The sequence below is a fragment of the Tamandua tetradactyla genome, chromosome 16 (genome assembly GCF_023851605.1).
Source record: "Tamandua tetradactyla isolate mTamTet1 chromosome 16, mTamTet1.pri, whole genome shotgun sequence".
NCBI lineage: Eukaryota > Metazoa > Chordata > Mammalia > Pilosa > Myrmecophagidae > Tamandua > Tamandua tetradactyla.
Window position 1 is genome coordinate 17,935,149 of NC_135342.1, and position 13,491 is coordinate 17,948,639.

Sequence of the window (13,491 nt, forward strand, 5' to 3'; positions counted from 1 at the left end):
CCACAGGGCCAGGTGGGCTCTGAAAGGGAAGGAGGGTGCTGCTTTCTGTCTGTCCTGACCCTCCCCATCAGACCACTGCTTCACCCCAGCAGCCCTAGGGAAGCAGGACCAGGGAGCAGACGGGCCTCCACAGCATCTACAGCACCCCCACTGAGCCCTCACCTCACGGAGACTGTCTGCAAGGGGACATCTCCCAGGTGCCACCCCAGTAAGCAGGTGGCAGACCAGCAGAGAGCCTGGGGCGCAAGCTGCTGCCCGCTTCCATCGGGGTCCTGGGGCTTCACGTGGAAACTCCATCATTCCCCGCCTCAATCTCGGCATCTACCAAATGGGCATCACGCCAGCCCACTGTGGTGCGGAGGACAGGGGTGCCTGGTAAGCCTTCGGACTTGTGCAGCTCTTAGAGCACAACCTGCTAGGTGGGGCGGCCAGGGTCAGGCAACTGTTAGCTGCCCTCATTGCTCTGCCAAGTGCCAGGCTCAGTGCCCAGCGGACTCCTCAGCCCGGCTCCCTGCCAGCCATGAGAAGGGGGCGCCCACGCTGGCCCACCCAGCAATGAGGAAACTGGCTCAGAGAGGTGAAGTCACTCACCCCACGTCACACGGCTGGGCCGTGGCAGAACTGGCATCTGAAGTGGGATTGGATCTTCCTTGGCCCGGCGCTTCCTCCCCACCCCAGCTTCCTTCTCTCCTACAGCAGGCCCTGGTGCCACCCATTGGGCCCCTGGCAGGCGGAGGAGGAGCCCCCTCCAGATCCTGGCTTGGGGCCTCGCCTGTCCTTTCAGTGAGAGGGGCCTGCTCCCATCCGTTCTCCAGGGTTCCAGTGCCCGCCCCCACCCCCACTGGGTCCCAGAGCGCACCTGGAAGGGGAGCAAGCGCACCTGGCCGGGCAGGCTGTGGGGAAGGGGCGGGGCTGGGCGCGCCAACCGGTCAGGCGGCTCAGCTCCGGGGACTCACAGCTGGGCCTGTGCTGACAGCGGTGGGGCTGGCGGGGAGCTGGGGCCGCGGGGCCACGAGGCCGCCGTCAGGTACAGGGGACCCTGGGCCGGGGCGGGGTGGGGGGCAGTGGAAAAGGGCCACACACCTGGCCCCAGACCCTCACCAGGTCCCAATTCTCACTGCCCTGATTTCCTCCCCCCACCCTAACCCCGGACCTGCCTGCCTCTGCCCACCCAACAGCATCTTTCCCTCAGTCCTGCTTTCTGTCTTCCCAGCACACCCTGTCTCATCCAAAGCTTGCTGAGCCTCTCCACCAAACTGGACCACCCTGAATCCATTTGCACACACACACCAACCCTGGCTTCCCCTCTGAATCCATTTGCGCGCACGCACACACACACACACACACACACCAACCCTGGCTTCCCCTCTGAATCCATTTGCGCGCGCGCGTGCGCGCGCACACACACACACACACACACACACACACACACACCAACCCTGGCCTTCCCCTCCAAACCTCATTCATTCCCCCAAAAGGACCCATCTCTGAAATTTCAGTCACCAGAAGTGGTTGGGCTGGTCCCAGTTCTCACCAGACTGGTTCACATCCTTTTGAGCTGCACCAGCCACGCCCCCACAACCCTCTGTCCCCCATAGAACCTCCACCCAAGGCCTCAGTTTCCCCCAAATTGCCCTTGGCGTCTGCACCAGCCCTCACGTTCCCAGCCTAAATCTGCTCTGGAAACTCCCAGGGGCTCCCAAACACCCGTCACCCAACGTATGGAAGTCCCACTTCCTCTAAATTAGCCCCTGACTACCTGCAGCCATTCCCCATCCTCCCTCATCTGGCCATCCCTGCCCCCTCCTGGCCTCCCACCTTTACTCCAAAGAGCAGGAGTAAAGAACCTCATACAGTGTTCCAGGAATCGAGCCTCCGCTGGGGCCCCTTACCTGCCAAGGCCACACGGAGCTGCCGGGGGGGCGGGGCAGGGACCCGGAGCACTGGGCACCCTGAACTCCTTCTCTGCCTCCCACCCAGGAGCTGCCCTCCTGTGCCCAGCTGCCCAGCTGCCATGCACAAGCACTACAGCGTCCACTTCATGAAGGGCACCCTGCCCCCTGGGATCTCCAGTGAGCGCTACTTCTTGGATTCGGAGTTGGGGCACCAAAAAGGTAAGGGGTCACTTGTTGAATGGGGAGGGGGCTTGTGGCAGGGAGAGAGGCCTGTGAGGGGGGCCTGTCTGGCTGGCCCCTTCCCCCCATGCAACAGAATACCCCTCCCCATCCCTAGGCCTGTGGGGACACCCCCCAACCTGGCAGGATCAGTAGGGCGGGAGAAGGGTATGAGTGAGGGGAGAGCCTCAGCTTCTGGTGGTGATGGCAGGGGCTCCTACTTAAGGTGGGGGCTAATTACCTCCCACTAGGGCTGATTCACCTCCTGGTGCCTGCATCTCCCAAGCCAGCACCCAATCTGCAGACCTGGCCAGAGCCAGGCTGCAAAGCCCATCTCCCCTCTTTTCCCAGTACCTGCCTTGTCCCCTCCCTCTCCATGGCTCCCTCCCACCAGTCTGCACCCGATCATCCAGGCCAGCTTCCAATGGATTCCTTTCAGTCCCACTCCCATTGGAGGATTCCACACACAGTGACCTGGGAATTTGGGGTAGCAGGGGCTGAAGGGGGACTGGCCTTTGACTTCTCTCCAGCCCCTTGCCTGTGAAGTCCAGACCCCTACACCTCTCCTCTCTTCTCCCACCCCACCCCACCCCCAAAGGAGAGCACAGACCCTGTCCCCTCCTCTACCCACATTCCCTCCTCATTTTCCATCTGCGTCTGGAGTGTCAAAGAATACTCCAGCCCCAGACTCCCTGGAGACTGGGCCAAATTCAAGCCAGAGCCCCAAAGGGGTCAGGGACTCAGGCCCAGCCTCCACCCACTTCCTTCCTTCCAGGATGCTGTCAACAGTGGTGCCATGACCCAGCGGCCCCTCGCGCCCACAGGCCCTGTCAGCTGCCCCCCCAGCCACACTGGCAGCTGGCCTCCACCAGCCCCCGGGGGGGCAGCAGTGGCAGCCGGTGCCAGGGACCCCAGCCCCACATCTTGCAGCAGCCGCCACCGCAGCCCCAGCCCCTCATCCTGCAGCAGCTACCGCCGCAGCCCCAGCCTTCACCTCCCAGGCCTCTGCGGCAGCGGCACTGCATTCACGGGGCCCAGAAGGGGCCACCTGCCGCCTCTACTGCCCCCATAGGACTGGCCAGCGCCCCCCAGCTGCCCCCCACACCCACCGCAGCCAGTAGCAACCCAGCCCTGTCTTCTGCAGTCAGCACCCAACTGGAGCCCAGTGATACCCGGCCCCTGCCCCCCGCAGCCTGTGGCCTCTTCACCTCATACAGCTCCGGTGCTGACCCAGACCCTTGTGGAGGCTCTGCCTGGCTCCTGCCACCTTGCTTCCTACCTGGGCCGCCTGTTCCCTGGCTGACGCCTCGGGCCTGTCCTCTGACCCCGCAACTGGTCCCTGTCTGGGAGGGGCTGTCATCCCTGACCTGGCTCCCGGGCCTCAGGCCCTCTGTCCTAGCCAACCATTCAGGCCTCTGCTTCCCTCCTCGGGGTCCAGGGCTTGCAGGTGCTGGCCCCTGCTCTGCTGCCAGCCCAGGTCGGTGGCCGCCTGCCTCTGCCGACTCCCCTGCTCTGCTCTCTGCCTTCATAGCCCTTCTTCCCATGGCCCAGCAGGCCACGGAGGACATGGGGCAGGGGTGATGGACATCGGCATGGAAGCAGGTTAGGGGTGAAGCAGCAGCAAGAGGTAGGGAGTGGACGGGGGACCAAAGAGAGCAAGCGGCAGAGGGTGGGATTCGCTCACTTCATTCATTCATTTCACAACTACAATATTGAACACCCGCAGTATTCCAGGAGCGGGTGCAGGAAACAAATAAGGCAAGCTAAAAAAAAAATGTGTCACCTGAGTGATGGCTGCATTGAGGGAGATAAAGCAGCGAAAGAAGCTAGGGAGGCCCTGGGTTTGCAGGTTCAGTCAGGGCATCAGGCAAGGCCTCTTGAAGGCGACAATGGAGCTGCAATACCTTTGCAACTCTCTGGAGTAAGTGCTCTGGGCGGCGGGCTTTGCAAACACAGATGCCAAGGTGGAGCTGGTGTGGCATGGCCTGTTAGAGAGACAGCAAGGAGGCCCGTGCAGCAGAGTGGACAGAAGGACAGGGCAGGGGGTGAAGCCAGAAAGGGCACAAGGCAGCAGGGGCATCCAGGCCCTGGGGCCATGGTGAGAATCCCAGCTTTAACCCTGAGAGAGACGGGGGCCACAGGAGGCTTTGGAGCTGAGGAGGGGGCTGAGCTGACTCAGGAGCTCACAGGACATGGGTAGAAGCAGGTCATCCAGGAGGAGGCGACCACAGGAGTCCAGGCAAGAGGGGACGGTGGTGGGGGCAGAGGTGGAGAGACATGACCAGTTTCCGTTTTGAAAGGCGAGTGACACGATAACTGAGCAGAGACCCGGGGTCTGCCAAGCCCCTGCTGGGCTGCACATTTCACAACTGGGGAAAGAGAGGCTCAGCAGGGCGAGGCCATCAGCAATCGGGCAGAGCCAAGATTGGACCCATCCCAACCTGCACCCTAGCCAACTGTGTCCCTGTCATCTTCTGGCTGTGTCATCCGGCCTGGATCCTCCAGTCCTGCAGATTTCTATGAGAGTGGGTGGGTTAATCCCCACCGGAGGTGGGAGGCTGGCCCCACACCACCTCTGGTGAACCCTTAACTTCTTGGGCACCCCAGCCAAGTCCAAGAAATAGCACTTGGTGGGGACCCAGGAGGGCAGGGCGCCCTTGGCAAAGCGGACACCGTGGTTTTCTGCATAAAGCCAGGGTACAAACCCTAATCTTCACCCTGAACGGCCCCTCAAGGGCATGGTGCTCACTAGCCAGACACTTTGGCATCCACACCCCCTGGTGTCCCAACCCTATGGGGTGGGAGAGCCAGGACTTGGACCCAGGACAGACCAGGTGCTCTGGGCAGGAATATGATTTCTGGGGATGGGATGGTGGCGAGGGAGTGAGGACAAGGTAAGGAGTGGCGGCTGTGCAGGGCTGGGGTGCCGGTGGAGTGCAGTCTCCAGGAGAACAGGGCAGGAGCTGCCCATGGGAAATTGTTGAGGGTGGAAAGTGGAGACAACATCCCAGGGCCTTTGAGAACCAAGAAAGGCCCATAGGATCTCCCTAGGAGGCTCCTGAGCCCAGGCTGGAGGAGTCCAGCCTCCTACCTCTGACTGGGTCCAGGGTCAGCGCCTTCCATGGGGCAAATGAGGCAGATCTGGCCCCTACTGCTGGTCCCCCATGGGAAGGTTCGGTCTGAGTCACCCAAGAAGTCAGAGAGGGGTGCTGGTTCAGGGAGAGCTGATGGGGAGCGCTGTGCAGGGCAGATGGGAGGAAGGTGGTGCCAGGCCAGCTCTCCTGACCCCGCCTCCCCTCCTCCCACCCTGCTCACCACTGGCCTCTAGACATCCTGACAGAGGATGACATCTACTGCAGCTGCCTGGCCAAGACCCTGTGCCACGTGCCCGTCCCGGTGACCGTGGGTTTCTATGCCCCCTTTGGCTGCCGCCTGCACATGATGCTGGACAAGATCACTGGTGAGGATGGAGGGGGTGGAGCCTCAGGTCTCTGCCCAGCTCCCTGCTTCCCCAAGATCCATATGTGCCTGAGGCTCAACTGTCCTAGCTGGCCTCCTAACTCGGCATTTAGGCAGGCCCCTCCCCACACCCACGGCTTCTCTTCCCTGGGCCCTGCTCCAGCCTTCTCTCAACCCTGCCAGTCCACACCAAGGAATCTCTCCAAAATACAGATGTGATTCTGTCCCTCCCCTGCTCAGAGCCTTCCATGGCTCCCCAGTGCCTGAGGTGAAAGCCTAGATTCTTCCCTATGGTTGCAGACTTCTCCGAAGCCCTCTATGATCCCCAGACCCATCCATTCCTGTTTCCTCAGCCTGAACCAGGGCCTGGAACTCACAAGAGCCCTGACATTATATATACTAATTGAAGAAATTAGTTGCAGTGTGGCCAGGTTCTGCGGCAGCTTTTACTTGGTTCAACCCCTGCCTGAGCTCAGAGCCCAGTCTGCAACATGGCAGAGGGGCTGGGGGTGACTTGTCCATATGCACAGCCCTGGTGCAGGCCCAGTGGCCTTTAATTCATTTGCATGCTTACAATTTGCTGAGCACACTCTGCCCTGGGGGTCTCAACAGAGAAATGGACCAAGATTAGGAGATGAGGTAAAGAGAGATGTCATAGAACTCCTGCGAGGTATTGGGCGACTGAGACGCACTCCCATTCATTCATTCACTGACCTGGGAGTGGGCAACACCTGTCCCCAGCACCTGTCATGCTCAGGTGGCGTAGCAGTGACTGAGACCACAAGGGCCCTGCTTTCTCAGAGAAAACTGTCCTCAAGACAGTGACAACCCAGCCTGCAGTCAGGGAGGGCTTCCTGGAGGAGGGCACAGTTGATCCTTGTAGGAAGAGCAGTAAACCAGGAAAAGCAGCCGGGGGCTTCTCTGCTGCCCAGACTTTCTCTTCCTGTGCATCTTCATTCATTCTTTCTGTCCTTGGACCCTCAGCATCCCTCACCCTGTCCCCTCTCCTTTCGGGGCTCTACTTCTGCCCATCACTAGCCCAAGCCGGGCTCCAGGCCTCCCCAGGCCCCACCTTCAGTTCCCCCTGCTCCCCTACCCCCCTCCCCGCTCCCCTTCTCCCCAGGCTCGCCCAGCACCCATCCCCGCACCCCAACCTCGGCTCCTCCCCTCTCAGCGCCCACCCCCCACCCCCACACACACAGTCTCCTCATGCCGTGCCGCCAGCCCCCAACCCCTCGCCCTTCTCGCAGCATTGATGCAACAGGAGGCGGCGCAGCGCGAGGCCGAGGAGCTACTGCGCGTGCGCTGGCGGCCGCGGCAAGTGCGCGGCTGGGGCTACCCGCAGCTGCTGTGGTACTTAGTGTTCCTTCAGCCCGTCATCACCGAGGTGCACCTGCGGCGCAAGAACGTGCAATTCCTCTTCATCCGCTTCAGCGCCTGGCAGTACGCGGGCACCGACAAGCTGTGGGCCGGCCTGGTGACCACCCTGTGCGAAGGCATCCGCCACCACTACGGCGCGCTGCCCTTCAGCGTATACTCAGTGCTGGGCAATAAGCCGGCCACATCGCCCAGCTTCTGCCAGCGAGAGTGGCACTGCCGGCGCCGCGTGTGTCTGGGGCTGCTGGCGCTGCTGGCGGCGCTCGGCATCGGCGTGGGCCTGCTCTACCTGTCCCTGAGCGGCCGGGCGCCGGGCCACGGCGCTGCGAGCGGCAACCTGCTCAGGGCTTTCGGCGGCGCGGCCACCACGCTGTCGGGCTCGGGGCTGATCATGGCCGTGTACTCGGTGGGCAAGCACCTGTTCGTGAGCCAGCGCAAGAAAATCGAGCGGCTGGTGTCGCGGGAGAAGTTCGGCAGCCAGCTGGGCTTCATGTGCGAGGTGAAGAAGGAGGTGGAGCTGCTCACCGACTTCCTGTGCTTCCTGGAGATCTACCAGCGGCGCCGGCTGCGCATTGTGCTCGAGCTCACCGGGCTGGACACGTGCTACCCGGAGCGCGTGGTGGGCGTGCTCAACGCCATCAACACGCTGCTGTCCGACAGCCACGCGCCCTTCATCTTCATCCTAGTCGTGGACCCCAGTATCCTGGCCGCCTGCCTAGAGAGTGCCAGCTCCATGAAGGGCACGGCCGACAACGGCTACCACTTCCTCAACCGCATCGTCACACTGCCCTTCTCTGTGCCGGTCATGGGCCGCCGCACCAAACTGCAGTTCCTGCAGGATGCGGTGCAGAGTCGCGACGACTTGCTTTACCGCGAGATAACCCGCAAGCTGCGGCCGCAGGGCGGCGGGGTCCCAGGCGGCGAGGGCGCGCAGCTGCTGGGCGTGGAGACGCAAGCTGGAGCCCAGCACGCGCAGGGCCGCATCGACGCCGAGGCCGCGCGCCGCATCAAGGAGGCACTCCTGTGTCTGCACGACGAGAGCGACTGCCTCTACGAGTATGTGCCCGACAACGTGGTGGCTATGCGGCGCATCGTTAACACCGTGCCCATCACCGTGCGCCTGCTGCAGCAGCAGCAGGGCGATTTCAGCGGCCCCACGCCGCGTCAGGCCGTAGCTTGGGTCGTGCTCGCCAACCAGTGGCCCTGTCGCCTCAGCTGGGTGTTGCAGTGCCTGGAGGACAGGCAGCAGACTGGGGGCGGGCCAGAGGGCCGTGCCCTCCTCTGGGACGTGTTCCGTGACAACAGCCGGGAGCTGCACACCATGACCAAGGAGTTGCAGAACGTACTAGACCTGGACGGCGACCCTGAGCTTTTCGAGCGCTTCCTGGGGACTGACTTCCCCTTCACGGCAGCCGAGGCACAGAGCCTGCTGCGCTGCACGGTCAACTTGGACCACTCCATCCGCCGCCGCATGGGGCTCATCCGTGCGGTCAGCGCACTCAAGCCACCAAGCCCTCCCAAGTCCCCTGCCCATGGTGCCCCCAGTGAAGCCAAGCCGGCCTCAGGGCACGCTGCCCTAGCAGCACCTGCCCCTGGGCCTGCTGGTGAAGCCCCCCATCCTCGGGGCTGGGCACCTGGGGGCAAGCCAAGACCCGTGGCCTGAGAGCCCTTCACTCCAGAGAATGAAACCAGTGGCAACAGGAGGCAACAGCTGTTCCAAGTGCCCAAAAGGTGTAGGGGCCCCAAGACCGAGTTGTCCAGGGTATGGACTGAGGCCAGTGGTGGCCACATTCCCTGGGTGAACCAGTGAGCCAATCAGAACCTTTGGCCACGGCCTCCATGAGTGGGGCCATGTGTGGGTCAGTGCCAAGTTATGAAAGCATGTACAGGAACAGGGAGGAACTAAGGGTTCAAGTGCAATAAATGAAGGTGCAGAAAGCCCGATTGGTCTTTCCACCGTGTTCTTCCTGGCTCAGTGAGATAGGGGGCTAGGCTGCCCTGCCAACTGTGTCATCCCCACGAACAGCACCTTGGAATGGCTGGCATGGCTGGTATTCCTGGCTGTCAGAGGGGCTGTGGGAGCAGTGGGCGAGGCTGCAGAAACAGGCAGAAGAGACAAGGGTGGATGTGCCAGGCTGACTCAGGCAAGGGAGAGCACCCAGGCCTCAGGGAAGCCCAGGTCTTTGTCCCCACACCCTAGCCTGGCCCTCTACAGGCAGGGCTGTAGCTGGCATTTCCAGGGGCGTTGTCCTCAGTGACCTCAGCAGGCTGCCCCATTTCCAGATTGTTCCACCTGCAGCATAATGGATTAATTAGCCCTCATTGGCACCTCACCCAGCTGGGATGGGTAGCACTGCTTCCCCCTAGAGAAGTAACTGTCATTCCAGGGCTACCTAAGGGTTTGTCACTGACATCAAAGCCCCTGTCCTTTCCCCAATCAGCCCCTTGCTGGGGGTATTGGGAGCAGAGTAGTTGAGAAGCAGAGATGAGGCACCTGAGGGACAGAGTTGGAGTTGGAGGCAGACAAGAGGCTTATCCCGGGGCTAGGCTGGACTCTGCCAGGGTGGCTTACACACATTCATAACAGCTGGATGGAGAACTAGCCTGTAGGCAGCTCCAGGGGGCAGCTGGAGTCTTTCTTAGTTAAATAGCCACAGCTTCAGGTCTGGCCCTGCCTGGGGTTGGGGGGCAACTCTGAACACACCGTGGTACGGCAAGGATATGACTTCAGAGCCAAGATGGAGGGGACAGTCCCTGGAGAACCGAGAGAGCTGTGCTCCAGGCCCTGAACGGGAACCCACTCTAAGCTCCCAGACTGGACACACCATCCAACCCCAGCTGTCGTGGCCACAGTGATCGGTTCAGGGTGGGTCAGCAGGAGCCAGCCCTATGATTCTCACTGAAGCTGTCCAAACGAAGGTGCTGTTTCTGGTCCCAGCCTGGCTAAGATGAGGGCATACACCTGAACCTGCCGAGAGCTCTTACCAGCAAGACGGCAGAACCTGCCTCAGAAGGAAGCCACCACAGAGGATCTGAGCCAAGAGAGAGAGCTGAGTTGCCCAGGATGCTGGGAAACTAGTGTCTGCTGTGTGTGACAGGGGCCAATGTATCTCCTTTCCCTTCTGCCTCCCTTAAGCCGATTGTTTCTTACCCCACCCCACCCCCAACCCAGGCTGAAAATAAGTTGATACCAACAGTGGGATGCAGGACTGAGGCTGCCCCAGGCCTATATGAAGCTATACTCCTGGGGAGGTGGCACAGAGCCCCAGTCATACTGGCGGCTGATGAAGCTAGAGTTTGGAGGGACTTTGTGCAAAAACCCAAACCGAACCAGGACATGAGTGGCTTAGTATAGCTGAGTGGCTCCCTGCCCCGCCTCAGGATTCACTCTTCTTGACCACATGAAGCTCTCGCCAGGGACACACACCTGGGTGAGGCTGGGGGACTAGGCCTCAGCAACTGAAGGGAATGGCCCTGTGCATATCAGTCACTCTGTGCCCAACAGGGTCAGGAGCAGAATTTTCTTCTCAATCCTGCTCCCCCATCTGCCCTCTGGAAGTGTGCTACCCTGAGGCCTTAGGGGAGATGGCAGAGCCATAGGAGGGAAGTGGCCTGGGCCCATGAATCACCCTCTGGAGGACAGCTGCCTGTCACCTCTGAACACCACAAACGTGAAAATAAACTTCTGGGCTAAGAAGTGAGGTTTTTAAGGTTTGGTTCAGCTTCAAGGCACATCATAAAATGACTCCCTATGCTCTCACAAAGGCTACCAAAAAAAAAAAACAAGAAGCTTGGGGCAATGCTTGGGTGGCTTAAGGCAGAGAGAAGAAAATACAAACTGGGCCAAGGGTATCCTCTCTGCCTCCAGCCTGCAATCCAGAACACCAAGCTAACTGCAATACAAGCAGAGGTGGGGAGGCTGGGGACAGGACTGGAGCCTGTGGGAATTCTGCATACCTCACCCAGCACCATGCAAGGCAGATGAGCTGAGCACCCTCCTCACATCTTCATTTACCCAGCTTGGAGGTGGGGGCCAAGGGCAAGGGCATGTATAAGACCCCCCCAACACTTGGGTTTAGATTTATGGGCAATGGCTAAAATCGACCAAAGGCGTGCTGAGACCTGCAGGGTGCAGTTCTGACAGACCCTAACCTTGCAGAGGATGGGTTTCCCAGTACCTTGAAGCAAACCTTATGCTCTGCCTCAGCAAGAAGAGGGCTGCTACTTTAAGGCAGCCTGGAGGAGCCCAAACGTGGTCATGGTGGACACTGGCCCAAAGCATTCTCCCAGAGCTTCCAACCAGGGACAACAGGCTGGTGGGTCCTGCAAACCTTGGGGCAGGCCATGAGCTGCACTGATCGCAGTTTTCCTGCCTGGTTCCCTGATCCCTTATCCAAACAGGGGTCTTCGCTGTGGTGGTCCTAGGGAGAAGTTAGGACAATTGTAGTAGCAGGTAACAAAAGGGTGAGCAGTGGCCTACATAGGAAAGGTTAGCAATCCCAGATGCCAGGAGGGGGCAGAGAACCAGAGCTCTGAGCTGTTGGCTCCACTTCTCCTTAGGCAGCCTCTCATCTTGTTAAGGGTGAAAGCCTTTCCCAGAGGAAAAGGGAGCAGGACGCCGAGGGAATGTGAGTGTCCTGAGGCTGGGTGCTGTTCCCTCCGAAAAAGGGTGGGTGTGAACTAAACTGTACATGAGGTGGCTGAGATATGTATAGAAATCAAGAAGAGTATCGAAGCAGCAAGGACAACAAAATCGATAGGCCAAACCCTCAGTCTTCGGGTTTGTTCATATGAAACTTATCCCCGCAAAGGATAGCTAAGCCTACTTAAAATTAGGCCTAAGAGTCACTCCTAGAAAACCTCTTTTGTTGCTCAGATGTGGCTATCTCTCTCTCTCTCTCTCTCAGCCAACACAGCAAGCAAACTCACTGCCCTCCCCTCTCTACATGGGACATGATTCCCAGGGGTGTAAACCTCCCTGGTAACGTGGGACGGAAATCCTAGAATGAGCTGGGACTCAGCATCAAAGGACTGAGAAAACCTTCTCAGCCAAAAGGGGGAAGAGAGAAATGAGACAAAATAAAATGTCAGTGGCTGAGAGATTTCAAATAGAGTCGAGAGGTTATCCTGGAGGTTATTCTTACACATTATATAGATAACCCTTTTCAGTTTAAGGTGTATTAGAGAGGCTAAAGGGAAGTGCCTGAAACCATAGAGCTGTTCCAGTAGCCATGTTTCTTTAAGATGACTGAACAATGATAAAGCTTTCGCAAAGTGACTGTGTGATTGTGAAAACCTTGTTCTGATACTCCTTTCATCTGCAGAATGGACAGATGAGTAAAAAATATGGGTTACAAATAAATAAATAATAGGGAGAACAAATGTTAAAATAAATTGAGAAGAGGGTAATGGGTATGGTATATAGGAATTTTTTCTTTTTTTATTTCTTTTTCTGGAGTGATGTAAATTTTCTGAGAAATTATCATGGTGATGAATATACAACTATGTGATGATACTGTGAGCCACTGGTTGCACATCAAGTATGGAATGTTCATACACTAAGAATGTTTGTGTTACATGTTGGTTTTATTAATAAAAATTAAAAAAAAAAAGTGCGTATGTATGCAAACGCCACACGTTGAGCCACCCAGAGTGGAATGCAATAGGTTGCTGTGGCTCTTGCCTGTCCAGTCTCCTGGTTTCCTTTGGCAACTCACTGGCATGGGGTCACCCAGGGTCAGAACACAGCAAGCTACAGGCCAACAGTGAACCCAGCTCTGGTTTATTAGAAAAGGTGTGAACAGCGTTGCACCAACAGGAGTCCCTCCCCGCCCTCTGCACCCCACTTCATCCCACACCCACTCTGCTTCCCCCCTCATTGTAGTGCCTCTCAGGGGCACAGCCTTAAGTGTCCTGGACAGCAGTGTCCCCAGAACCTTAGCTGCTACCCGCCCCCAGCTCCCTGATAGATTTATTGCACTTAAGAAAAAGAAAGCTCTGCTCCTCTGCTCCCATCTCCCCCTCCCACCCCTGCCCAGCCCTCACCCTGTCTGGGGTTCTTCTGCTCTACCCATTTCCACCACCGCCATCACTCCTGCCCCTCCCAAGCCATGCCTGCCTGGTCCCATGCTGGGGCCACCAGTGGGATTATCCTACTACCACCAAGAACTCATGCCCTAAACAAGGCAGGCCTGGCGGGAAGAACTGGAGCCTGATCTCAAGGCCTAATGCCCTTGTTGTCCTGGCCTCTCCCTCCTCCTCTTGTCCACCCCCCGCCCCCCAGCCCAGAGTCTTCGAGTGCTGGACGTGTAAATCGAGGTGCTTAAGTTGGGGGAGGGCCACTCCCTCTCCTTGTGGCTCCTGCACCCCTGGTAGTGCTGCTATGGGGGGAGAGGGCCCTGAAATGGCCTCCCCACCCCGGGTATCCAGGGCCTTGGGTGAGCAGGTTTACATGGCTCTGGCCTCAGCTCATCGAAGACTGACTGGAAAAAAAAAAACTTGGAAAGAAGAGTTGGGGAAGGGAATGTCAGAGTAGGTGTAC

General features: G+C 58.9%; 2 protein-coding genes across 2 annotated transcripts in view; one reads left to right on the forward strand and one right to left on the reverse strand.

The window, feature by feature from the left end:
* Window positions 1–250: 250 nt before the first annotated feature.
* Window positions 251–10,739, forward strand: NKPD1 (NTPase KAP family P-loop domain containing 1). The gene is made up of 5 exons (XM_077131483.1): window positions 251–375; window positions 1,981–2,114; window positions 2,890–3,336; window positions 5,443–5,574; window positions 6,824–10,739. The coding sequence occupies exons 1-5, from the start codon at window positions 329–331 to the stop codon at window positions 8,611–8,613; spliced, it is 2,550 nt and encodes an 849-aa protein (XP_076987598.1). The 5' UTR covers window positions 251–328; the 3' UTR covers window positions 8,614–10,739.
* PPP1R37 (protein phosphatase 1 regulatory subunit 37) overlaps window positions 8,108–13,491 on the reverse strand; it is an 83,153-nt gene continuing 77,769 nt past the window's right edge. The window contains exon 13 of the mRNA XM_077131469.1: window positions 8,108–13,447. The gene's annotated coding sequence lies outside the window, so the exon portion shown is untranslated. The remainder of the gene's footprint in view (window positions 13,448–13,491) is intronic.

Bases quoted from the DNA above. Each gene is read 5' to 3' on its own strand.
- NKPD1 (XM_077131483.1), top strand. From the start codon at position 329: ATGGGCATCACGCCAGCCCACTGTGGTGCGGAGGACAGGGGTGCCTG. The intron at 376-1,980 runs GTAAGCCTTCGG...CCTCCCACCCAG, and splicing joins GCGGAGGACAGGGGTGCCTG to GAGCTGCCCTCCTGTGCCCA. The intron at 3,337-5,442 runs GTGCTGACCCAG...ACTGGCCTCTAG, and splicing joins CTTCACCTCATACAGCTCCG to ACATCCTGACAGAGGATGAC.